We start from the raw sequence: 26767 nt of genomic DNA on the forward strand, positions 1-26767 counted from the left end.
ATATTACTATTTCCTTAAGTGTTCTTCTCTGAAGCTTAAAAATAATCCAGAAAGACTCAGAGATAACCTAACCTCTTAGAGGGGTTGATATAGAAATCAGTCATTATTTTTTCACGTGGTCTTATGAGCTTCTCAAGTCATTGCCATTGTCGATAGTGTTTCTTATAAGCATGAAAAGTTTGTTTTTCCTCTAATTACCAAAGTAAAACTGGAGTCTCATTATGCACTCATTTAACTTGAACACATTCAACTATACTTTTATGCTTAGAAAAACTCTTTTTCTTTTTTCGTACAATATAGCATGTAAACACAAGCCAACTACTTCATCTAGTGCTCACGCAGAAGACCAGTAATCTACCCTGATGCTGGAGGAAGAACTGCCCATGGTGGATGTTTTTGGGAGAAGATACACTATAAGCTTATGTGTTCTGTATTTTGTGAGCTGTAGGAGGGAAAAGAGTGATATTTGACTACAGGTAATCTTCACCTTCTACAAGAAATCTAGAACTTAATTCCTATGTAAATGTAACTCCAGTACATAAGCTATTTATTTTTAAGTGCAGAAAACACGAAAGTATTTAAATCATTCACGAACCCACCGTGAGATGAAAATACTGTCCGTAGAGATGTCCCATCTTTTTTATATGTATGTTATATACATGTGGTGGGTTGACGAGTGTCCTACAAAAGTTTGTGTCAACGGGGAACCTCAGAATGTGACCTTATTTGAAACCAGTCTTGACAGATGTAACTAGTTACAATTCTGTCACACTAGATTAGGGTGGGCCCTAAATCCAGTGGCAGGTATCTTGAGAAGAGGAGAGGACACACAGGGAGGAGTGCGTCCAGACTGCAGGCCGAGCCCGGAGTGATGCGGCGATGAGCCGAGGAGACCGCCAAGGGTTGCCAGCCACCGCCAGCCGGACGAGAGGCGTGCAACGGGTTCTCATTCAGAGCCTCCGGAAGGAGCCACCCTTGCCAACACACTGATTTCGGACTCCTAGCCTTCAGAACTGTGAGAGAATAAATTTCTGTTTTAAGCCACCCTATTTGTGGTGATTTGTTATGGTAGCCCTAGGAAACTAACACATTTTCCTATGAAGTCAGTATTATATGGGGCTTAATATTTACTCTTCTGCCCTTGACGTACTGACCTATGTCAATAAGTATCCTGCAATGTGATTTTTCATCCTGATGATTTACTATTGGCTCATACTGATGTAATTTATTTAACCAAGTAAAGATAGACATTTGGGTTTATATATGCATTTTTTTGCATCTATCCCTAATGATTTTTCTTTATCCCTAGGAGTGAAAATACTTCCTCAGTTTTTTAAGGTTTTTGATTTGTGCTGCCAAATTTATAATGATGCCATTAAGTAGCAATTTATATTACTGTTAGCAGGGTACATTTTGTGAATGTTCATTTACCCCAAATCCTTACCAATACTGTGTATTGTCCTTTGAAATAACATTTGCCAAATTCATAGGCAAAATAACATCTTGATGAATTTTTAAATTCTTTTTCTTAATAAAAAATAAGACATGCATATTATGGGAAATCTGGGGGAGGGGGAGGGAAGTAGGGAAAGCACAAAGTAAACCACATCCCCCATAATGCTGTACACTCAGATCATTGTAAACTGTCGGGTCATTTTTCTTTGCAGATACATATTATATATTATTTTAATAAGAATGGAGTTATACTGTACATACCATTTTGTAACCTTTTTTTTTTCATTTACTATATCATGATTATCTTTCCATGTCATTAAAGGATCTTCCAAAACATTTTCAAGGACTTTCTGATTCTAATATGTAAACAGTATAATTTATTTAATACCCAATTATTGAGCCCCTACACACACACACACACACACACACACACACACACACACACGGGCTTTCGGTCTCTCACAATGCACTCCTACACCTCCCTGAATTTCTTCTTCTTCTTTTTTTTTTTAATTTACATTCGACAATAACTTGTTCTGGGTGTTTTACCCATGAGCTCACAAGCTCTGTGAAGGCAGAGAGCGTACTCAGCTCATCCACTACTCCATCCTCAGTGTTTGCCAAAGTGCTTGACAGACGGCAGGCCCTGACCTTTGTGGAGTATTTGAATGGGTGGATGCGTAGCACATTCTGTGGCTGAATGAATGAATGAATGAATGAGAGAGTGAATAATCAGGACCCAAGAACCAAACCTATGAATAATCAATATTGACTTTTTTCATTGCGATGATTGACATTGTATTAATTTTAGGTGCAGAACACAATGATTTGATGTATGTATACCTTGTCAGAGATGATTACCATAGTAAGTTCAATCAACATTACCACACGGTTACAATACTTTTTCTTGTGGTGAGAATTTTTAAGGTCTACTCTCTTAGCAACTTTCAAATACACAATCCAGTACAGCATGGTGACTGATAGTCATGCTGTACATGCTGTACATTGCATCCCCAGGAGTTAATCATTTGGGCAGTTTGTACCACTGGACCACCCTCACCCGTTTTGCCCCCCACCCACTCACTCCTCACCCCCCAACTCCCCCGTCTGTTCTCTGTACCTATGAGTTTTGGGGGGTTTTTTGTTTGTTTGTTTGTTTTAGATTCCACGTGTGAGATCGTACAATAATGGTTTTTCTCTGTTTGAATTATTTCACATATATATAATGCATTCAAGGTCACAAATGGCAGGATTTCCATTTCTATGGCTAAATTACATTCCATTGTGTGTATATATTTGTTTTCTTTATCCATCCATCCATCCATCAATGGACTTGGCTTGACATCTCTTTGCTACTGTAAATGATGGTGCCGTGAACCCAGGGGTGGTTTTGTTTCCTCCGGATAAACTCCCAGGAGGAGAAATGCTGGATTGTGTGGAGACTTCTGTCATGCAAAAATATACACAGGAATGTTGTTAGTAGCTTTTCTCATAATCACCAAAAAACTAGAAACAACCTGGCTGTTTTCCACTGGGGAATGGATAAATAAACATCAGGACATTCCAGTAATTGATAGGACTTAGCAACAACAAGGGACAGACGGCCTACACATGCAACAACCTGGAGAAGCCCAGTCACAGGTTACATAATGGGTTTTACATTTGGAAGATAGGGAAACCTTGGGAACAGAAAACGTCAGTGGTTGCCTGGGGCTGTGTGAGGAGGGGCTCACTACCAAGGGGCACTTAGGGAACTTTGGGGGATGGAAATGTTCTTTGTTTTGGCTGTGGTGGACATGACTGTATTTGTCAAAATTCACACAACTGTACACTTCAAAGGAAGTTTCACTGCATGCAAAGTACTCCTCAATGAATCTGACATAAAAGAATAAACAGAAGGATACTGAAAAATTAATTTGTACATACATTTTTGATGACAGGAAATACAAAAGATCAAGAACAGACTTTCAAAGCACAGAACAAGACAAAATTGTGTAGTGGGATACAAGAAGGAGAAATAGGAATGATATAAAAATTCTAATAAAGTTCTGTAAATGTACTTTTAAAATGGAAAACAGTATCAAACTACCAAGACATTTAGAGTCTATTGGCTTTGAAAATATTGGTATTGACAAGCAAAGCATTTCGGTTTATTACCATAAATTTTACTTCAATTACATTAAGTGTTACTAAAATTGGTAAAGAGAATTTTACCTCTAAACAAATTAAGTTTTTCACCTAGGAAAGTGTTGATGGTGTTTAACATAAGTATTATCATTATCCTAAAATGTATTATCCTCCATCTAAATGTAAGGAAAGCACTGGACTTTCTTATACACTCACAAATACTAACAAGGCAGTTGAACTCGACCTCTGTGCTTGCCCTGGATCACCTCGTGTCAGCCCAGAAAAATCAAACCCAACTCGACTGACAATTCCACTGCAGGACTCAGGCACAGGGTTTCGTTTCCCCTCGTCCTCCTCTCTGCCTGCAGGCGCCCTCACCTCTCTCCCGGCTCCTCCTGCTCCAGTTTCCCGAAACTGGCTTTCGTCCCAGAATGTCTCCTCCTCAAGTGTACATTGCCTTCCCGCTCCTTGAGCATGAAAATGCTGCACACTATACCCATTTGTTAACCAAAGAGGACTGGGAATAAACTGGTATAAGCGTACCTACAGGAAAAGAGAAGGCAAAGTAAAAATAAAGCAGTAAAGTTAATTGGGTGACTGAGGATAGTGCAAATAAGTCACAGTGAACACACTCTTGGCCTTGGGGTGGGGGTGGGGAGAGGGAATTACAGCTTTAAAAAAACCCAATGTTTATTTAAATGCTTTATTTTATTTATTTATTTTTTAAAGATGTTATTTATTTTTAGAGAGGGAAGGGAGGGAGATAAAGAGAAACATAAATGTGCGGTTGCTGGGGGTCATGGCCTGCAACCCAGGCATGTGCCCTGACTGGGAATCGAACCTGCGACATAAATGCTTTATTTTAAAAACTAGAAATTAGGAGAACGGCCAAAAATGAACTTCGGTAGACAGTCCCTTCCTATTCTTATTCCTTAAGAACACCAAGGTGATGGATGATGAGTCTCTGCTAACAGCTTGGATATTAAACAGCCCCACGTCAATATTTTCTTATGAATAGAGCCCCGTGGAATGATCTCACGTTGGGGAGGTACTTATACAGAAGCCGCTTTTTATTTCAGCCCAGGTAAGACTGCACGAACCAACCAAAAAAAAAAAAAAAAAATTGGACCCTCTTGGGCCTCTGGACCGGACTACATTTCCCGGCAGGCCGTGCTCCGAAGTACGGGTGCCTACGTGAGGTCACGCGCCGTCAGCGCGGCGCAGTTGTCTTATAAGCGGCCGACGGGCGGGCGCTTCGCAGTTTGAATGGCTAGGTGCTTAGCTGTTCTGTTCACCTGAGGATCGTTCGTCCGAGAGTGCGATATGGCATCCGCAGGCGACGAGTCGCCGCCACCCCCACCACACCCCCCGGCTGTAGCCAGCTCCGAGGAGGAGGAAGAAGAGGGAGAGGCGGGGGTCGCCGCGCCGCGGGCCCTGTCGCCCACCCCTCAGACCCTGCAGCGGTTCGAAGAGCTGTGCTGCCGTCTCAACATGGACGAGACAGCTCGGGCGGAGGCCTGGGACAGCTACCGGAGCATGAGCGAGAGCTACACGCTGGAGGTGCGCCTGCGGGGAGTTGGGGGGGACTGGGGAGGCGGGAGGCGAGGGTCTTTGCGGGCCGAGCGGTCGCGCCCGCCGTGGGAACGGGGCTCCTGCTGGCCCCGGACCGGGCGCCGCGCACGGACTCTCCCACGGGCCCCGGGGTGGGAAGGAATCCGCTCTGCGCACCCCAGTCCTGGACTCCCGGCTTCCGAAAAGCTCTTAGCGGCCCTGGAGGCGCCTCTCGCACTCCCGCTGTTCCCTTGGGGGGGTCCGAATGGGGAACACCTGTTGCCCTGAGGCAGCCCTGCCAGGCTGACGTTGTGCTGGGGTCGTGATTAGTCGTTTACGACCACCTGGTTGGCAGCACGAACAGGTGCCGTGGTCGACACCGCACGGAGACGGGGAGGGACTTGCTCGGGAGCGGAACCCGATTTCAGGGCTCTGGTGGTCTCCGTGTCCAGTTGCTTGCCTGCCGCGCCGGACCGCCCGTATGCAGGCATCGCCTCTGTTCGAATAAACGCGATCGGTTTCGGGCTGCGCTTGTGTCGGTGTGTACTAGGGGAGTGTTTTCCAGGGCGCGTGGGGTGGGTGTTCCGCCCACCTGGGCATGAACACCGGACCCCCTTTGTCACTAGGCGGGGGGGGTGGGGTGGGGGGGGCAGTGGACGACCTTGACCACCTTTTGGTAGCCGCAGGCGCTGCTCAGGACTTGCGAGTCTCGGTGATGATCTAGGCCTGTTGTGTCCCAGCCTCCGGGCAGGGCCTGCGGAGCGGAGGAACGCCGCTTCCAGCCAGTGAGGGTGCGCTCTCGCAGGCCCCGCCCCCGAGCCGGCCAATGGGAAGCCACGCGGAAGTCGGGGTTGTTTATCAGCTGTGCCGCTGGCCGCGGCGAGCCTTTAAACAGGAAGCCACGTGACTCTCTGAAGTGGTTTTGCAGGTTGTGGGGAAGAGCTGGGCAAGTAGGCTCCTGATGGGGAGGCCTAGCAAAGGTATTTTACCTGAGGGTCTGTTTGCCCCTGAGCCACTAAGGGTATTTTTTTTAGTTATTCTTCCATTCGTCGGATTTTAATTCAGCCCACTCCCCATTGTTACATGCATAAGAAAAAAAGGAAAGCTAGTACTCCGGTGGCTTTAGACAGTTTACTTAACCACCGCAAAGCTCAATGTTGTGATGTGTCAACTTGAGATACTAGGTCCCGGAGCTGTCCTGAAGGTCATGTGAGGCGGTAACATGTGGCTGGCACAGGGCGCACCCGGGAGGACGTCGCTGGAGCCCCCAAAGCTCTTTCCTATGCTTAGGTGGTCCGGCCGAACAGGCCATGCTCCCGCCCGTTCCCCAGTGGTGCCTGGGGTCTGGCACAGAGCGAAGACCCTCTGCTGGTGGGCTGCTGGTGGGCGTTCAGTGCCTCCCGATGCGCCCCCGGGTCGCCCTCAGATAATCCCATAAATGACACAGAAAGCAGCCTGCAGTCGAGGTGTCTCAGCCCATAGAGGTTAAGTTGTGAAGTCCAGTGGTGTATTACAAGCAAGTGAGAAATAATAAATGGTTAGTCAAGTATTTCGCGAAATGTGTTTGATTACTTAATTTTCTTATGACTTTGGGCTCAGATTCTTAGCTCGGTTTACCCAATAAATGGGCGAGTGTTTATTCATGTATCACATATTTTTTTATCACTGTTCCTTGCTAGGCCCTGTTGTAGGTGCTGGGAATAGACCAGTGAACAAAACTTACCCCCCCCACCCCACCCTGTGGCGCTTGTAGTCACGTATGCTGTGTAGGAATGTGACATTTGATACAGAATACTGGTAACAGAATTTTATCTTTGGATAAAAATTTCTTGTGTTTTCTGTGCCTCATACTTGTAATTCTTCCCACCCTCAGATAAGAAAACGGAGTGTCCGTGGCTCCTGAGTAATTTGCCCCAGGTGTTCTGCTCCTGGGTCTCCCAAGGCCTCAGCCCCGATGGAGCCAGGTGGAGCCTGTATTGTGTATAGTGATTGCAAATATTGCTTTCATCTGTGTTGTTGGTGAACCTAGTTCAAAGCGAGGGAACTCAGATTCCTGTCTCCAGTGAAGAATGCCATCATAACAGCATGAGCAATGGGGCCATCACTGGAAATGCAATTCCCCACAAACTTACAAATATCACTAACAGTTTCAACATAAGAACTTTTTATATTGAAATGTATAGCCCATTAACTACATGTCAATTTTCTTTTATAGGGAAATGATCTTCATTGGTTAGCGTGTGCCTTGTATGTGGCTTGCAGAAAATCCGTGCCAACTGTAAGCAAAGGGACAGTTGAAGGAAACTATGTATCTTTAACTCGACTCCTGCGCTGTTCAGAGCAGAGGTAACTATGTTAGTGTGTGAAACACAGTGTGACTAATGTAAAAGCTCACACACCATATCATAGTGGTTGTGAGAATTTTCTTGATCATCTTCTGCGCATGTGTACCTATGGAGTGCTGAATGTCGGACCCAGGTCACGGTTTCCCTTTACCACGTCTAAGTAGTATCCATCGTACTTGGGGGGTGAGCGACACTATCATACTCAGTTATAAAAACGGTCAAATAATGCTTCAAAGAAAAGGCAGAAATTGCTTTTTCTATCTGTTGTGTTACTCAATTGATTACATTTATTTGTGCCTTTTGGGTGAATTTTCTCTGTAGCTTATTAAAGATTGATGGCAAAAAAGATGCTTGGCACTTTGGAGACTAAATACCATTTGTCATCATTTATGAACCTAATGGTTTTAAAAGTCACTATTAAAATAGCTAACAAGAAATGTAAGAGTTTAGCTGTAGTGTATTTATCGATGTGGAGCCTCATCCTGAGTTATGTTTAGGCCTGAGAACAAGCGGCAGTGCTTACAGAGTTGAACACCGGGCTGGAAGCTGGAGAAGTGGCCTTAAATGAGGTGCCAGGTTGTAATCGTTACGAAGAAGAAAGTGGAGGCAGATGAATCCAGTTACGTGACAAGGAGCTTGAGAAACAAAGGTCAAAGGACAAAGTCATCATTATAAATTATGGTTAATGAAACTCATCTAACATTAAATGCAAGTAATACAGTCTTGGGCTTCAGTTTATTTCCCCTTTGAGAAATTCAGTTTCACCTTTAAATTTTTACCTATGGGTTCGGATTATTGACGTTTTGGCCATAGTGGACTACATGGATTAGAGACAAAGAGCAGATTGGCAGAAGACAGTTGCAGTGCATATCACTGAGGAAAGATTAGTATCCAAAGAACCAGTAACAAATGGTTAATTGACAAGCGGCTACTAAAAAAAATTGGTAAATATGTTTTCACAAAGGACAAAACTCAGCCAATAGACATAGACAAGATGTTCAGTCTCACTACTAATCAAGGAAGTTCAAAGTAAAGACAGGATAACATTTCATTCTCATTAGACTGGGGAAATTTGAAGTCTGATAATACCCATGTTGGTCGTTCCGTAGGGAAATAGAAACTCTGTATTACTAGTACGCACTGCTGAGAGTATAATCGACACAACCGCTTCCGTGGAAATTTGGTAGTTACCTAGTAAAGGTGAAAATGCACATTTCTCTGACTCGGCAATCCTACTTTTTGGGGTAGTTGGTAAAGAAACTCTTACATATTCAGGAATGTATTCGTTACAGCATTTTTAGTTATAATAAAAAATTAGAAAACTCAATTTCAATTAATTGGGGAATGAATGCGAAAAATGGTTCATATAAAGGAATATTTTTTGCAATTAGAATGAACAACTGACATCTACAAGTATCAACATTAATCTCAGCAACATTACTGACAAAAAAGCAAGTTGCAAAATGCTACTTGAAGTAGGATACTATTTATACAAAATTGTAACCACACATGCAAAAGATTCTGGGTACTGTTATGGATACAAATATATCCGCATAGTAGCGCTGCTGCTAGTAAGTACAAAAGCACTGATGGGAAACATTCAGACCAACTTTAGAACAGTGTTTATCTCTGGGGAAGAAGAGTGGGGGGTGAGGTGGAGGAGGGAGGAGTACAAATGGAAACTCGGGCTGTTTTGTAGAACCCAGCGCAGGTGTGGCAAAATTTATTCACTCTGTTAGTATTTGTTAAATCTGGCAATTGAATACATGAACATTGGTTGTGTTACTCTGGTTAATTATTTTTTAAATTTGTAATTTTTTAAAGATTTTATTTATTTATTCCCAGAGAGGGAAGGGAGGGAGAAAGAAGAAGAGAGAGAGAGAGAAACATCAATGTGCAGTTGCTGGGGGTCATGGCCTGCAACCCAGGCATGCACCCTGACTGGGAATCGAACCTGCGACACTTTGGTTCGCAGCCCGAGCTCAGTCCACTGAGCTACACCAGCCAGGGCTTAAAATTTATAATTTAAAAAGTAATTTGAGAAAAAAATTGATTAGGAAAGCAGAGAAATCAACCTGTAGGAGATTAAGCCATTCAGAGGCATGAGTTTTTGTTTTGTTTTTAATTTTTTGAGAGGGAAGGGAGAGAGAGAGAGAGAGAGAGAGAGAGAGAGAGATCAATGTGGGGTTGCTGGGGGTCATGGCCTGCAACCCAGGTATGTGCCCTGACTGGGAATCGAACCTGGGACACTTTGGTTCCCAGCCCGCGCTCCATCCGCCAGCCAGGGCTAGAGGCATGAGTTTTGATGTTATAGCACTATCTGAAATATTTAATGAGTTAACTTTTATTTACTTTTAGTTGCATTTGTGTACTTGTGTTAATTTAGAAATTTTTTCTTTCTTTTTAATATTAGCTTAATTGAATTTTTTAACAAGATGAAGAAATGGGAAGAGATGGCAAACCTACCCCAACATTTCAGAGAACGTACTGAGAGATTGGAAAGAAACTTCACTGTTTCTGCTGTAGTTTTTAAGAAGTATGAACCCATTTTCCAGGAGATTTTTAAATATCCTCAAGAGGAGCAGCCCCGTCAGCCACGAGGAAGGAAACAGCGGTATGCTTTTATCTCGCCCCTCAGGGGCACGCGCCTGTCCGTCTGGGCCACGGCTCTGATTCCTTGGTTCTTGTCCTGCGGTTTATTTTGCTAGTCTTTAAAAAAAAATGGATGTGATTTCATAACTAACTTATTTCTCTGATAGCTTTCTTTTAATAATAATTTCTTATTTTTCATTATATGTCAGCCATGAAGGGTTTGGCTTTCATATTGCAAAACGTATGGGATTTCTGTTCACATAAACTTCCACTTTTCATGTAAGCAACCAAAAAATGCAAAAGTCAGAACACAGATATTTTCACCAAAATAAAAGGGTATGGAATTTGACTTCTTGATTTTCTATTACTGAGTATTTCTATCATTTTCTCTGTATTCTAATACATACTGGTTATTTCTTTTTATTTTATTTTATTTTTTTATTTTTGGAGAGAAGGAGAAAGAGGGAGAAAAATATCAATGTGTGGTTGCGTCTTGTGTGCCCCCTGCTGGGAACCTGGCCTGCAACCCAGGCACGTGCCCTGACTGGGAATCAAACTGGCGACCCTTTGGTTCCCAGGCCGGTGCTCAGTCCATTGAGCCACACCAGCCAGGGCTGACTATTTCTATCATTTGAATTTTATGGCCAAACTGAGTACTAAATAATCCCCATGAAGTGGTTTCTGTCTATATTTAGATGTTTGCAACCAGTGAAAAGTTGAGAAGCTGGATTGGGGGAGACAATGGGAAGCTGAAACTGCTATGAATTTGTGCTTTCTGGTCATGTCTGCAAAGTCTGCAGGCTTAACTGACTCGATGCTTTTCATTAATAGACAATTGTTAAGAATTTTCTTTCTGCCTTGGCTGGTGTAGCTCAGTGGATTCAGCATGAGCTGCGAACCAAAGGGGCGCCAGTTCGATTCCTAGTCAGGGCACATGCCTGGGTTGTGGGCCGGGTCCCTAGTGGGGGGAATGTGTGAGAAGCAGCCACACATTGATGTTTCTTTCCCTCTCTTTCTCCTTCTCCTCCCGTCTTTCTAAGAATTTTCTTTCTAAGAGGAGCTCATCTCGGGCCCCCAGCTAACTCCTTACCTGTATGTGGTTGCAGTGCAAATCCTTGCACGTTTTCCCACTGAGGGGAATCTGCTCCGCCTTCCCCTAACTGTGGGTTTTGTTTCTCATGTACTGTATAGTCATTGGTAACGTCTTTCTCTAATTCTCCTGTTATCTCTTGGCTTTTTTCTCCCCCAAAGGCGACAGCCCTGTAACGTGTCTGAAGTTTTCCATTTTTGCTGGGTGCTTTTCATATATGCAAAAGGTAAGGGAAGAGCAGCGTCGCTTTAGGTAGTAGTTTGTTTAAATGTTCAGGTGCTACTTGTGCCGACCGGGAATGTGTCTCAGGGGAAGCTGCTTACTGAAAAATTTCCCAGTGATCTTATTCACAGGTTCTTTTTTTTTAAAGTGTTGCCTTTTTATTTAAAAAGTCTTTTACCCTCTTTACAAAATCCAAAACTTCTCTTATTAAATGAGAAAGTTTTAAATTTTGTTCTTAGGCAGTATCTTTCCCACCCTCATGCATTTTCTGCATTATGGGCTGGAAACACATGAGTGTTTCCGTGATTATGATCATGAGCTGTACATTTTCATGAGACAAGTCTTACTTAGTTGGGTTGGAGTGATCATCCTCAGTAGTTCCGGTTGCTTTCTGCATCTTGTTCCGATAAATGTGCTTGACCAAATGCCTTGAGATATAACTTTATTTTCTCTCCCTGTTTTCTCATTTCACTTAACCTACTCAAAGTCTGCATTCAGTGAAAGACGTTTTGGGGGTTCCCCCCACCACCGTCTGTACTTCTCTGTAGAATTCTTGGTAATCTAAAGAAGAAAAGAAAGTACAGTTGCATACTGATACTTTACATGGCTTTTTTCCTGGAGACTGTATAGGATGCTTTTGCCATTAAGATAGCCCGATAAAAAAATGCAAAGTTAAAATTTTTAAAAAACCATAGAAAGGCAAGGAGTTTCATAAATAAGAGATTCTCATTATTAGGTCAGGCAGCCCAACTGATTTACACTGGAGATGAGGCAGCCGAGGCCCAGAAACCGGCTGCTGCAAATGGAGAGAGGGTTGGAGCCCAGATCTCCGAGGTCTCGGTTTCACGTGGGGTGCGAAGGCCCTCCAGCGAGAATGCGTCATTCCAGGGGCCTTGCTGTTTCGTTCGTCTGATTAAAACTGCGTCTTTCTGGCTAGCTAGTCGAAAGGTCATCCTGCTTCCCCTGGGCTGCATGCTTCACTGAAATGAAAGGTTTTCCACGAAAAATAAGCAGTTAGGTATTTGGCTTCCCGTCGCACTGACGTGTTTGTTTAGTGGAGACAAGGTGAGGTGGTCACAGCAGGAAGGAAGGGCTTGGGGGCGTGTGAGCTGTCTCCACAGCGGCGGCTCGCTACCGCCTCCGGCTGGCCGGGGCCGTGTTCTGCGTGTGTGACGCTGATGCTTGTCTGTCCTTTGTCTAGGCACGTACCCGGCTTCTAGGGTCTGTGTTTCATGTGTGTCTTCTATGCTGTGTGTGTCATTGGGAGTGAATACCCTGTATGAGCTAGTTTAAAGGGATTTTATTGTCCTCCCATTGATTCTGGTCTCAGTTGATAAACTGGGGTGGCATGTTTTTTTGTGTGTTTTTTTTTTGTCTCTGCCGTGAGCTGTTGCAGTTTTATCTCACTACTAATTTGGTCTGTAAGAGCTTGATCCGAGCAGTCCCTGTCCCCTCACAGTCCAGGACGAGGATCTTCTAGAGCTCTCTCGGGTCTTTGCTGAGAGGGCAGTCGATTCGGTTTTGCTCAGTTCCTGACGGTAGGGGCTTGGTAGAGATGTTCTCGGTGGGCTTCTTGTGGTGCGTGCACCCCGCCGGGGCTTGTCCTCGTGAGGGGCTCTGAGGCCCGGAGACCAGCTGGCGCCACTCCCCGTTTCGTGTGAGGACCCAGATCTTCCCACCCCCCGGGGAGTGAGCCGACCCTGGAGGTTAAACAGGTTGTCCCGTCCACTGAAAGATGAAATATCACACAGTGAGGTTTACTTCTAAAGTTAGGATTGGAAATGCGAAGTATGTCACGTAGAGGCAGTCCTGGAGTTTAACTTAGATTCTAATCTTCAGGGGCATCTCAGCTTTCTGCTGGGAGTTGCAGTGCTGTGGGCTTGCTCTTGCCTTCTACGGCAGGCGCGCGGCAGGGACAAGTCTAGGCTTGTCCGGGTGACGGGCTCTGCAGCCTGAGACCATTGAGTGCCACCGCTTCCCGTTTCACATTTGAGGAACTGAGACTATTTTAATATTAAAAATACTTAGAGTAGACCCACGTAGGTTAGTGTGGCTATGTCAATGCAATATTTAACCTGTTAGTCATCATTTGCCTTTCTGGCAACAGAAAAATATTTTTTCTTGTGAGTGTATTTAAGTTGATTTATTGAATGTTTTTTATCTCTACAACATAGAATTATTCTAATAGGCTGAGGTAATGGGGACTTTCTTTGGGGGAAAGGAGAAAAAAGCCTGAAGCAAAGCAGTGTGAGTGTGTGTGTGTGTGTGTGTGTGTGTGTGCGCGCACACGCTTGGGTGGGCATTCAAGTGCGCAGATGTTGAGGTTTGGAACGATTATTTTGCATGTGTGTTCGCTATTTCAGTGGGACTCATCTGGTGTTATAAGAAGGTAAAATCAATATGAAGTCTACACATGCAGTGTTGAATGAGAAGGGGGATATCCTCGAAGTTATAAAACTAGAAATACTTCTTAATTTCGAAGAACAATAAAACCGGTTAGCTGCCTGAGAAAACTGTTTCCCGTGCTAGACATGAACCAGCACTGCAGACCCGGCGTGTTTGTGGGTCTGAGCTTCGGTTTCTGTGTCCTTCGCTGTGGGGCATCCGCAGCCTGTGGGCTGCCAGCTCTGGGTCTTAAGTACCCTCCATTGTGACCCCGTTGCATTAGTCTGTATCGCCTTGTATTCGTAGGTGGAAAAGTATTTAAAATGCCGTTATCAGGAGTCTACTCGGAGGCTATGGTCTTTTGAAAGTACATGCATGAAAAAGTTACACATGAGTAATTTTTAGCTATCTACATTTAAGTATTTCTACTAATTTTCTTGACAGAACTATTTTTATATAAAACAGTTTCTTACAGTTTGAGATAATTTGTAAAGTTTTATTACCAAATTTTCAGAGGAAAAAGCAGTGACGATAAAATTTTGATCAGCTACTAGTCATCAGCTACTAGTTAGCTACTAGTTTATTTAATGAGTACTGAGTGAACGAATGACATTTTTAGTAAAGTTTTACTTTTTGTTAAACTCTTAGTAATTTATTAAAGTATAAGAGTAGCATTTCAAAATGTAAATTTGCCAAAACTCGTTAGCTCTTGAGTCTGCTTGGTAACAGTGTTGTATGATGTCATTTTAATGAAAGGGAGAAATTACTTTTTTTTTTTCCCCCCTCCCCGGGAGAAATTACTTTTAACGTTACAGAGTTGACACACATTGACCTCTCTGACTCCTCGTAATCCTTCCTGTAGGAAATTTCCCCATGATCAGCGATGATTTGGTCAATTCCTACCACCTTCTGCTGTGTGCCTTGGACCTGGTGTACGGAAATGCCGTTCAGTGCTCCAACCGCAAAGAACTTCTGAACCCCAATTTTAAAGGTAAGTTTGTCGATCAAAGATTATTGGACAACTCGCATTTCTACATTGCGTTTACCCTTGGGAGTTTTGTGCGTAGTACAGGGGTCTTAGCGTTAAAGACCGTCAGTGCTTCGAAGGCTCCATCATTGTTGCTCTCCGCAGCACTTATAACTGGGGGTCAAGGTCTCTGTCACAATACTGATGGAAAAAGCAGTTGCAAACACCACAAAGTTTTAAGTCTCACATGACCACTGGAAGTTTCTGAAATGCACGCTCAACCGGAAGAAGGAACCGTCCAGAACATCCTTGGTGGGACTGTCTTCTGGGGGCCCAGCATCTGCAAAAGCACCCCACGTTGTCCCTGTCTGGACCACCCCCTTCGCCACTGGCGGGCACGCCCATGGCAACCAGTAGAAGGCAGAGACTTCGTGGCCAAGCAGGCCGGCCCTTCAGATGGCCCTCGCCCTGAAGGACAGCAGCAGGGCTGAGGAGCGGGAGGGGTAGGAGTCCTCCGTGGAGGTGTGGGCACAGGCATGTACAGCACAGACGAGGCCACCTCGGGCTTTGCACACAGCCACTTGTAGTAGCCAGGCAGAGGTGGCCGCTGTCCCTGAACACCAAGAACAGCACTCTGAAAGCCCAGGGCGGGTGCTTCAGGGATGTCTTCCCGGAGATCTTTGGGAAGCGCCGTACGGCCCAGTTAGGCAGCCCTGGCTGCGTGGCTCAGTTGGTTCGAGTGTCGTCCTGCTGTGTGGGGATCGCAGGTTAGAGCCCTGGTCGGGGCAAGTAGAGAAACCAGCCAGTGAATGCATAAGTAAGTGGAACAGCACATCGATGTTTCTCTTTCTCTTTTTCCTATCTCTGTTTTTCTCTGTCTTCTGTCTCTTTCCCCCTCCCCCCATCTCCTTCATCCCCCCCCCCTTCCTCTCTCTCTACAATCAATAAAAATTTTTTAAAAATTTAAAAAAGACCGAGTTAGGCAAGACTGTCATTTGGTGGTAAGAGTGCTGGCTCGTTGGTAGCATGGTGGCTCAGGCCCTCCAGCGTGTAGGCAGCCTTGTGTGGGCCTGCCAGAGTGATGGCGAAGGTTTGCTGTCGGACCTCCTGGTCCGGGGCTGAGGCTCCCTGGGGCCAACGCCATCTGTGCTGGCCTGCCCAGATGGGAAGACCATTGAGGCCGAGGCTGCTCATGGGACAGTCACCTGCCACTGTCAGGAGTGCCAGAAGGGCCAGCCTACCAGCACCGACCCCATCATCAGTATCCTTGCCCTGACGTGTGGCCGGGAACGCCAGGGGAGGCTGGGCAGGAGCCAGGACCTCGTTAGATTTCCCAGGTTCTGGAGGAGATGTGCATTTGGACAGCGGGGGGTGGAGCCATGGCCAAGGACCTGGCGGGCCGTCTCCACGGTCTCAGCCACGTGCAGCCGAGCCAGCACTTCCCAGCACCTCGGACTCCCTGGGTGCCGTCCAGAGCAACCTGGGGAAGCCCGGGGCCGGCAGCAGCGAGGCGGGGAGCATTGCCCAGCCACTGTGGGGGACACCCGTCCCGTGACACGCGGTGGAGGGTGAGCCTCACAGACCTCAGTAGGTGTTTCAAGCGGACATTTTTTACCAGCAAGATATTTTGAAAAGTGGCCGTGCCTCTCCTGTCATGGTGCCGTGAAGGAGGGGCACCGTGTGTTCACCTCCGCCAGTCAGCGCGCTTGCACAACGTAATTTATGTCCCGCTTGGAACACGCGGTGCCGCGTGTAGCTACGGAAACCCCTGCACGCACAAAAAAGCCGCATGGGAATAACTGGTTTGGCGATGCACTTAGCAGGCTGCCGTTTGTATGGGTGATAAACAGGAAGAGACCGAATTGTTATTTACGAAACAAACTAAAAAGTACTTACATAAATAGAAGCATTTATTTAGATAAAAAGTATTTGTACTATAACTAGTGTATAATGGTGCTGCCATTTGAATAATGCCGTGGCAGGATTGTGAGTGGTGGTCGGTTTGGGGAGGTTCCATTGTGTACAGTTTCAGCTTGTCTGACTCGCAAAGTAGGTTTTTGAAGTTAGTGGAGTAGTTACTTAAATTGCTCCTGGTTTAGTAAATTTATTGTTCTTTGTATTCTGTCTTTTCTCCCATAGCCTCTCTAACTCCATTATGTATTTCTGTGTAGCTGCTTTCCTTCGTTTTCCCTCTTTTGTTTTTTCCCCCACCGAGACTAGGCCAAGATTAGCTGTAAGTTCATACGGTAAACACATGTAATTCAGTGAAAGTATATAAACAGGTTGTGTACTTTGGATAGCAATTTTTTAAATGGTGTTTTTTTAGTTGAACATGAGGCTCACTTGCAAAGTTATATATTTGTAGGTTTTAGATCTTATAGCACGATACTGAAATTACTTTTTAGTTTTTTAACCACCTCTAGATACATGATTGAAAAACTTAATCTTTTGAGTAGTGGTACCCTTTACTTCCATTTGCTATTTTTGAGGTATATTTAGAGTGAAATTCGGCCCCTCTACACTAATTGCTGTATACGCATTACATATGCATGTGGTAAGTCATGCTGATTGGACTCCGCACTTTCATATTTTAGTTCAGTACAGTTTGGTCTAACGAATGCTACCTGACCCCTGTGTTCTGTGACTCTGTGCATCGCAGGCCTGTCGGAAGACTTCCACGCTAAGGACTTTAAACCTTCCTCCGACCCGCCGTGTGTCATTGAGAAGCTCTGCTCCTTACACGACGGCCTCGTTTTGGAAGCGAAAGGAATCAAGGAGCATTTCTGGAAACCCTATATAAGGAAGCTTTGCGAAAAAAAGGTTTGTAATTGATAAAGAATAATATGAACACCTTTCTGGGGGAAAGATTTGAATATGATGACTTAAGGATCTTTTTTTTCATCCATAGCTGCTTAAAGGAAAAGAAGAAAACCTTACTGGGTTTTTAGAGCCTACGAACTTTGGAGAGAACTTGTGAGTACTTTTGGTTAAAAAAAAAAATCTTAATATTTAACTGTGTGCTTAGAAAAACCTCAGGGTTTAGTGTTTTTGTAGTTTGTACCTTGGACATTAAGAATGTACTTTGTGGGAGATACAAGGAAGCAATAAAAATTTCTGTCAACTCTTACTCTAAGATCACTTTTTAATTATTCATGAAAAATTGTACTGAGCCCTGCCTGGTGCGGCTCAGTGGATGGGAGCGCCGTTCCCCAAACCCAGGAGGTCACAGGCGTGCTTCTCAGTCAGGGCGCATGCCCAGGTTCCAGGTTCCGTTCCCCGGTAGGGGGCAGACGAGAGGCAACCTGTCGGCATTTCTCGTTCACACTGCAGTTTCTCTCTCTCTGTCTCTCTCTCTGTCCCCCTCCCTCTCTAAAATCCATAAGCATGTCCTCGGGTGAGGATTAAAAAAAAGGTGTATCGCTGTTCTCGAAAGCTTTAGTAGTTAAGCTTTTGGACCGTCATTTTTGCAACAAAGAAATGCTTGTGGAGCTGTGCAGGCGGAGAATGACGTGGGAGAACTGAGGCCTCCAAAGGCGCCTGGCGCGGCGCGGAGAGAAAACCTCGCTTCCCGCCGGCAGCTGCGCTCCCCCGGGGGCGTGGCGCGGTGCCCCACCCAGGCCCCGTCCGCAGAGTGTGCTTCTGCTGGGGGTGGGAGGGGGTCGCCCACAGTGCGGCCGCTCCTCGGTGTTTATGCCCAACAGTGATCCCGCTAACGTCGAACTTGCACTAAATCAATAGAGCTTGTAGTAAATAAAAATATGGAATGATTACGCGGATCGCCCCGGTTGGTGCAGCTCGGGTGGTTGGGCGTCACCCCGCGGAGGGGAAGGTCACGGCTTCCATTCCCAGTCCTCCCAGTCCGGGCGCATGCCTGGCCGGCGGGTTGGGTTTCTGGTCGGGGCCTGTGTGAGACGACCAGCCGATGTCTCTCTCTCAAACTGGTGTTCCTGGCCCTCTCTTCCTCCCTCCTTTTGCTCTAAAAATAAAAAAAAAATTCAAAAATAATAATTAAGTGGGCTACACCATGAACGGAAATGCCGGTCCTGAGTGTGTATTTTGCCTTTTCTTCCCCCTTCCTGTAGCAAAGCCATCAACAAGGCCTATGAGGAGTATGTCTTGTCCGTTGGGAACTTGGATGAGAGGATATTTCTTGGGGAGGACGCTGAGGAGGAGATCGGGACGCTCTGCCGGCGCCTGAGTGGAGCCGAGGCCGCCGAGAGGCCGCAGATGAGGAGCGTCCTGCAGCAGCGCTACGACGAGGTGGGCCGGCCGGGGCGGGGCGGCCGGGCATGTGGGGGGGGGGGCGCCGCCGAGGTCCCGGCGTGTGCGGAGTTGTGCGCGGGTCTTACCCGTTTCCGTTGTGAATAAGAAAATCCCCCTTCAGTGGGAAGGTTCTCTCAGTTTTTGTGTGCTGATTTAATTATTGTCGACGACATTCACTTTCAAAGTTTCTGGCTGGATCTGAGAGAAAAGAGAATTTCGTGCAAATTTAAGTGACCATTTCATGCTGATGATTGTTGGTTTGGAGACATGGGGCGGGAATTCACAAACAGCCTGTACACGTTGGGAGAAAGAAGTAGGCGTGTAGACGATGTTGGTTGACCTGAGCAGGTGCCTCTGTGTAAGAGACTGGAGAAGCTGAGGCTCCCTGGGCCTGGGAGTCCTGGCAAACCGAAGTTTGGGGTCACGTGGCGTTGGATCATGCAGACAGACACTCAGGGTGGCGGAGGCTGAGCGTCCCCCTTCTGGTGCACGGTCTCACGGAAATCGTGCGGCTTCTGACCGGGGCTGCCAGAGGCAGTGTGGGTAATCCTGCGGGGCAGCTCACCTGTGAGATCAGGCTGGAGGCTGGTTTGGTTATTCGTTCAACGAATATTCTTGACGTACTCCGTGTGCCGGCCAGGTTGTGTCCTGCACCCTGGGGACACTGAGGAGCAGAACAGCCAAGAATGCCCTGTTTTGTATTGTAGTGCAGGAGGTGGACGGTGCGTGACCCACAGGGTAAATAAATACACGGTGTATCAGGTGGATGCTGTTTATGAAGGAAAACAGAGAAACAGCACGAAGTGCTGCACGGAAGGGAGACTGCGTGGGCCTCAGGCTGCGCTAGGCAGGGCGGCTGGGAACGATGCCTTCGTGGAGGCCGAGGGAACAGACCTGAAGCGAGGGAGTGAGTCCGTGAAGAGCCGCAAACCGTGTCTGGAGCCAGGAGCACAGCGGGCGCCGCGGCCCCCGGTGGGGACACGACGGGCGTGCCGGAGGGGTGGCACGGAGCGGCTGCCGTAACCGGCTGCTGTGTGGGCTGGTGGCCAGCGTCCTCCGCACCCCTCAGACTTCCTTTCCCTCTCTGAGCATTTGTCACAGTCTGGTGGCAGGCAGGCAGAAAGAAAAGAATTGTTTGTCTGACAGTGGGGGGAGAGAGAGATGGAGGTAACTGTTTGTTTGTCTCCCTGCATGAGAATGTAAGCTTCACAGGGCAGACTGTATTCAGTGCTTGGCCCGTAGGCGTTCCACGAACACTTTCTGTTAGCAGTTCTTGAGGGGGAAGGGCAAGTCTGGGGGAAGAAATCGAGAGAGTTAGGGTTAAGAGCATCTTAAGTTTGAGATGTCTTTTAGGCATCTCAGTAGAGAAGTTGAGTAGGCACTTTAGATGTGCAGGAATGAAGTTCTCTGCAGAGGGGAGGGCTGTGTGTGTGTGTGTGTGTGTGTGTGTGTCCTGGGGCCCTCGGGCATGGTGGGACCTTGAGGACTGTGGTCCTTGTACCTCGTTTCCTTGGTGGAAGCACTGCCACCTGTAGGCCGGGCGGTGAAGTGCTGCTGGCTGCTGTTGCTTCTGGAAACGCCCTCCCCGCGAGGCCTGGGCTCCAGGGCAGGGCGGAAGCTGGCAGCGAGAAGAGCTGTCTGAGGCTGGGGGCAACCTCCTGAATGTGGTTCCTCTCCCCAGATCATCGTACTGACCTAGAAAATGTGTAGAATTAATTTCTTTGAAACAAAGTGGAGGTCTTGACTCTACTGTTTAAGTGACAGAGAAAGCATACGGTGATCCCTCACCTATCGCGGGAGTCACGTTCCAGAGACCCCCGCGATCGGTGGAAACCCGAGAAGTAGTGGGGTTATATTTATTTTATTATTTGTATATATTTTAAGGTGTTACAGACCCTTCCCACACTCCTATAAACTTTTCCCACTCTCTTACTAACCTTTCCCACGCTCTCATAAACACTTCATATGCTCTTAAACACTTTCTACGCTCTCAAACCTGCGTAATTTTCACCACATAGAAAATTCTGCACTTACCAGTGAGGTGTACAGTCGTCCCTCGCTGGATCGCTGTTCACTTAATTGTGGCCTCGCTGTACTGCGGGCTTTTTAAAACAGTGAGTGAACTTACAGTAAGTGAACCGCGGTATGGCGAGGGACGCCTGTGTTGACCGACGTTTGTATGGCTAACTTCTGTGCTTCTCTGTGTTTCAGGCCTGAATGGTCCTGTTGCCAGACGAAATCTTTGCTAGGTGTTTTTACATCTGTCTCTAGAATAAAAACATTCAATACATTGGGAAATGTGCTTTATCTTAAATAGTAAAAACACTCTTAAGCTATCTTAACCTTTAAGAGTTTGTTGGAAAAATTAGAAAAGATATTTTATTAACGTATATAGTGCTTAAATGTGACATGAAGTCATATATTTCTCACGCGTATATCCAAGAATGTTGGCGTAAACTTACCCGAGGCGTCCGTCGTCTCCATGGAGGGCAAGCACCGCGGCAGGGGTTGGGGCTGCGGGTGCCGGAGGGTCGGGCCGGCCCCTGCGTCCAGCCGGGCCCTGCGTCCGGCTGTGTGTGTTCTGCCCCGTCTGTGGAGCCGGTCTGATCGCCCAGATGGACTTTCGTTGAATCATGGGTTTCATTTGGGCCAGGCTCATTTTAAGCTTTTTTTTTTTTTTGTCGGCCTTCAGGCATTTACAAAAATAATAGATGCTACCTGTTTCTTAAAGATATTCTTAAATTTTTAATGCTCATTTTTGCTTCATGCTTACGTGTTAAGGGAGGGAGCGGAGGGACATGCGCCTCACCTTAACGACTCGACTTGGAAGAGGCGAACATTTAGGGAGCCGCGACACAAACTGTCCGTTCACGTGTCTTCACACGAGAGCGGTGGCTCTTCGTGGCGTTGCGTTTCACTTCCAAGAATGGCGATAGTTGAAACACTGAGGTTTGTTAATAGTATACGCACAGAGTCTGATCGCCTTCGATTCCCATTTGTGAAGACACTGAAAGTCTTTCTGGCCTAAAACAGTGTTCTCTTCTCCCCCCGCAGGCCAAAGCACTTCGACTCTCCGCGCCACTCGCCGGCGGGCGGCACGCGAAGGACGGCAGCCCCTGCGCGGGCCCGGGCCCCACGGCCCCGCACAGCCTGGGCCGCCTGCACAGCCTGCTGGTGGGCCTGCGGGGCGTGCCCGGGGAGAAGCTGCAGCGGATCCTGCGGTGAGCCCCCGCCTCTCCTGCCCGCCGAAGTTTAGCTGCGGCCTGCTCCCTCTTTTCTCATTGCGGTCTTTCACTGTCAGTGCCGCCGTTTACTCGTTAATGACTTTGTGTCCGTTGAGTGCCGGACGGTAGTCAGTCCGCAGGTGACACAGCGATACGGGGTGTGTGACCAGAAGGCGACCGTTTTTCCTCGGCGCCTTCGTCTGTTCGGGCTGCTGTGACACACTGCCGGAGACTGGGCGACCTACACACCACAGAAATGAATTTCTCACAGTTCAGGAAGCTGCCAGCTCACGGTCAGGGTGTCAGCAGATTCAGTGCCTGGTGGGGACCGCTTTCCTGCGGCCTTTTTCCTGTGTCCTCCCATGGCTGAAGGGGACCAGGAGTCCCTCCAGGGCGTCGCTCGTGAGGGCACCAACTCCGCTCGGGGGGCCTGCGTACTCGCAGCCTAGCCACTTCCCAGATGCTGCAGCCCCCTCCCACCGGGGGTTGGGTTTCGACATGAACTTGGCCGCTGGGCAGACGAGCCTTCAGCCCGCAGCGCTCAGACGTTCTGAGCGGAGTGCAGGGTTAGGGTAACTCCTGGCACCGGGCACCGGACAGTGAGGCACTGGACTGTCTGTCACCAAGTGCTCCGTCCTAACGTTTCCGGGGAGGGGGACCAGTGACGATGGTAGTTGTCAAGGGCGTTTACGGAGAGGACTGTACCTGAGCAGATGTCTGGAGGGTGGGTCGTGTTTCAGAAGACGGACAGTTATATTCATAACCAATTTAAAACCACCGTAACTTTTGTAAACTCTGTAAAACACCCTTATCCTATTAATGCACCTTTGAGGCATTAGTCCTCAAAGTTTGACTTGATGGCACGGTCCCCATGGGAACCCGTTTTATCTCAGCTGATAATGGTGTGTGAAGGCCCTGTCTACACGTGTTCATGACGCCCCGCTCACGGGTGGGCCCGCTGCACACCGAGGCTGACTAACCACGCCCCATTCCCGTGAGGTCTCCCTTTCCCACAAACTTGGCTGTGATGGACACCCCACGGGCTGTGTCTGTGTGGCCTTTTCCTAAGTCATGTTTTTAAAATGGGCCTTGTTTACCTAGAACACAGAAGCCCTTTATGAATACATTTTAGAAGCCTGATATAGTCTCTGTATCTTGCGAATCTTTTTACCATCTCTAACCAGATGTAGCAGCTTCTTTAACTTTAAATGCCATTAGTGATATTTAAATACCAATAGATACTAGGAAAAGCCAAAAGGTCCTATTTTTGTAAAAAAGCACCTGTGTAAGTTAATAAATAAAATTGTGCTTGTATATGATATTCAGTAGCTATCTCCAGCAGGATTATAACTGACTTTTAATTTCTTTGTAATTTTCTAAACTCACTACATTTTTACAATGAATGTGTGTGTTTATGATCAAGATAAACATAGTTGTTACAAAAGTCCACGTGGTGGCAATCTGTGTAATACTTCTGCATTGAACATAATTGCTTTTTGAGTTAAAAAAAACAACAACAAAAACACCAGACAAAAAACCCAATGAAATAAATCTGGTTTGGCAGGAAAAGATACAGAATACCAGTAATGGTCTATATGAGCCTATAGTATAGATCGTATCCCCCTCCATCCCACTTTGTTCCAGAGTTTCAGTGGGAGTTGTGCTGCCCCTGGGGAGACAGTGGGGAGCGGTTTTGTCCTAGGTGATTGCAGATGCGTAGGGTCAGGGCCAGTCCTGGACACCAGGTGGGCACCGGTTGGGGCTGCTCAACTCGCTGCGGTAAAAGGGGTGACGCTACACAAGAAATTTTGCTCACTGAAAGTGGCGATCCCAGCGCCTTAGTTGAGATGGTTCGGGGCCCCTGGATCAACCTGGAGCGTGTGCAGTTTGTGTCGTTATGTTTTATATTCACAGGTTAGTAAAAACAGAGTCGTAAACAGCTTATCACTTCGTAACTTGGCAAGACCTTTACATTAGATCATTTCTTATTTTTTTAGGACATGTTCTAGAGATCCAACCCAGGCTATTGCAAACAGACTGAAAGAAATGTCTGAAACGTATTCTCAGCATCCCCAGCCAGACGAGGATTCCAGCAACGCTGCCAAAGGTGAAGGCTAACACGGTCTCCGTTGTTCTCCTCTTGAGGGTTAACTGCCCGGAGCCCTTTCGTGGCAACTGGGTCAGAAACACGAAGGAAAGATCTAGCTATGCTTCTAGATTGAGGGCTAGAATGTGGCTGATTGTTTTTGTCAACCAAGTGGTTTCTGTGTCCTTCACAATGAGAGAAATTTTAGACTGATAATCTTTATTATGTTGATCTTCTGGTACTTTTTTTGTTTGGAAAATCTTAGTTTTCATTTGTAGACTGGATATTGAATATAGAAGTATAGTGATTCTTCCGAGTATTAAGAACAAGAACAGAGGACAGATCTGTGCTAGGAGCCGTTTGGCGTCACCGGTTAAAACCACGAGTATGAGTGGCACGGTGAGCCTCCCGGCCTGGAGTTCCTCTGTTCAAACATACCCTCCCCCAAATGTGCATCTTAATGGAATGATATTATAGTTTTTTATGTGAAAATTTAATTTCACAGTCTTAGAAAAATAGAGCTTATCATGAAAAAAATAATGAATTTCAGAGGCGATTGAAATGGCAGCAGTACAAAGTGCATGCACTACGTTGTGTTGGTTTTAAATTTTATTTTGTGGATGAGGGGATGAGATAAACCCTCATTTTTTTACACTATTTCTTTTCTTTGCATGTAATTATTGTTTTTTTATTATCCGTGCAGAAGTTGCCAGCAGACAGTTTCGTATCGCAGAGATGCTTTACTATAAAGTATTAGAAACTGTTATTGAGCAGGAACAAAAGAGACTGGGAGACATGGATTTATCTGTGAGTAAATAACCGGCGTGTCGATCAGCACAGTGCCGTGTAGTTTTCTGTGGGCCCTCGCCACCAAAACCACCCCAAACGAAACAGGCCTTTACTGAGGAAGGGCGATGATGCGTGGTTCTGAGGGAGTAAGGGTGACTGGCGCCCGCGGAAGCCTGTGTCCCACGCTGTCACTGCCTGTTCCCCCGGCACGCGGAGTGCCACCACGGCAGGCCGGGCATCCTAGCGCAGCGGCTCCCGTGGGCCACGGAGCGCTCGTCAAGGACTCAAGTACTCAGGGTTTTAAATGGCAGAGAGATTTTATTCAAGCCCTATGTAGCCTTAAATTGAGTATTGACTATTTATTCTTTAGTAAGTATTGAATATTTGTAACAGATATTTAGGTAGGACTTTAACAAATAGTCAGCCATTCCTCTTTGGCAAAGGTAATTATTTTTTCTAGATTTTACTAGTCAAGAAATGTAAATTGATTTTAAACAAGCGATATTTATTTTTAATTGGATCAAAGATTTATTTTTTCTTAAATTTTTTTTTTTTAGACAGGAAGGGAGGGAGAAAGGAGAGAAGTATCATTCGGTTGCTCTTGCACGCCCCCTACTGGGGACCTGGCCCGCAGCCCAGGCCTGTGCCCTGACGGGTATCGAACCACTTGACCTTTCAGTCTGCAGGCTGGCTCTCGATCCACCGAGCCACACCGGCCAGGGCTCGAAAATATTTTTAATTAATGTTTTAAATAACATTCTAAAGAAAACTATAAAATTGACCAATAATTATTCTAATTCTTTGTACCTGTTTACATTTGTGTGTGTGTATATATATATATATGGGGCTGTAGAAATTTAAAAAGCTATTTTACGATGAATTTTATAACACATACAGAGGGATTATAAAACATAGCTTTAGTTTAGAAGTTGATAGTAAATGGATACCTGTATGCTCACCTAAGAAAAAAAAACCTTATTGTAGTAAAAGTTGCATGAAATTTACTGTCTTAAGCATTTTTAAGTACAGAATTCACTAACACCATTCACAATGTTGTGCAACCCTCAACGCTCACTAATTGTCTTAAGAATTTTTTTCATCTCCCCGAACTGATCGTCTGTACCCATAAACAGTGACTCCCAATCTCTCCTCCCTGCAGCCCCTGGTAACCTTTGTTCTGCTTTTCTCCCTCTCTGAATTTACCTATTTTAGGTACATCATGTAATCACACGACATTTGTTCTTTCGTGTCTGGCCCATTTCACTTAGCATATTTTCAAGGTTCATCCATCTTGTAGCATGTATCAGAATTTTATTCCTTTACAAGAGTGAATAATATATACACACATACCACATATATGCACGTTACATTTTGTTGATCCATTCCTCTGTTGATGTGCATCTGAGTGTCCTCCCCCTTTTGGCTACTGTGAACAATGCTGTGAACGAGGCTGTTACGAACACTGGCGTACAAGTATCCATTTGCATCTCTGCTTTCAGTTCTTTTGGGCACATGCTCTGGATCTTGATCCCTTACCAGAAATACGATATGCAAATATTTTCACTTCATTGATAGTATTTTCCGATACACGAAAGGTTTTAATTTTGATGAAGTCTACCTATTTTTTGTTCTTGTTGCCTATGGTTTTCGTGTCTACATAAATTTTTTAAT

General features: G+C 46.1%; 2 protein-coding genes across 3 annotated transcripts in view; both read left to right on the top strand.

Annotated features, from left to right (window-relative positions):
- CHD9 (chromodomain helicase DNA binding protein 9) overlaps positions 1 to 1793 on the top strand; it is a 113266-nt gene extending 111473 nt beyond the window's left edge. Inside the window, exon 40 of the mRNA XM_036011814.1 lies at positions 301 to 1793. Within this exon, the coding sequence (XP_035867707.1) occupies positions 301 to 353 (53 nt within the window). The 3' untranslated portion in view covers positions 354 to 1793. The remainder of the gene's footprint in view (positions 1 to 300) is intronic.
- A 2933-nt stretch (positions 1794 to 4726) lies between these two features.
- Positions 4727 to 26767, top strand: part of RBL2 (RB transcriptional corepressor like 2) — a 58358-nt gene continuing 36317 nt past the window's right edge. The window contains exons 1-11 of one of the 2 annotated variants that reach the window (XM_028501831.2): positions 4727 to 5142; positions 7349 to 7479; positions 9892 to 10092; positions 11322 to 11386; positions 14630 to 14758; positions 17394 to 17554; positions 17643 to 17707; positions 18817 to 18994; positions 22052 to 22218; positions 24219 to 24328; positions 25011 to 25114. In XM_028501831.2, coding sequence (XP_028357632.1) covers positions 4906 to 5142; positions 7349 to 7479; positions 9892 to 10092; positions 11322 to 11386; positions 14630 to 14758; positions 17394 to 17554; positions 17643 to 17707; positions 18817 to 18994; positions 22052 to 22218; positions 24219 to 24328; positions 25011 to 25114 — 1548 coding nt within the window. In that variant the 5' untranslated portion in view covers positions 4727 to 4905. The remainder of the gene's footprint in view (positions 5143 to 7348; positions 7480 to 9891; positions 10093 to 11321; positions 11387 to 14629; positions 14759 to 17393; positions 17555 to 17642; positions 17708 to 18816; positions 18995 to 22051; positions 22219 to 24218; positions 24329 to 25010; positions 25115 to 26767) is intronic. The other variant, XM_036011817.1, reaches the window with a different exon arrangement.

Source organism: Phyllostomus discolor, chromosome 12 (genome assembly GCF_004126475.2).
Source record: "Phyllostomus discolor isolate MPI-MPIP mPhyDis1 chromosome 12, mPhyDis1.pri.v3, whole genome shotgun sequence".
Lineage (NCBI taxonomy): Eukaryota > Metazoa > Chordata > Mammalia > Chiroptera > Phyllostomidae > Phyllostomus > Phyllostomus discolor.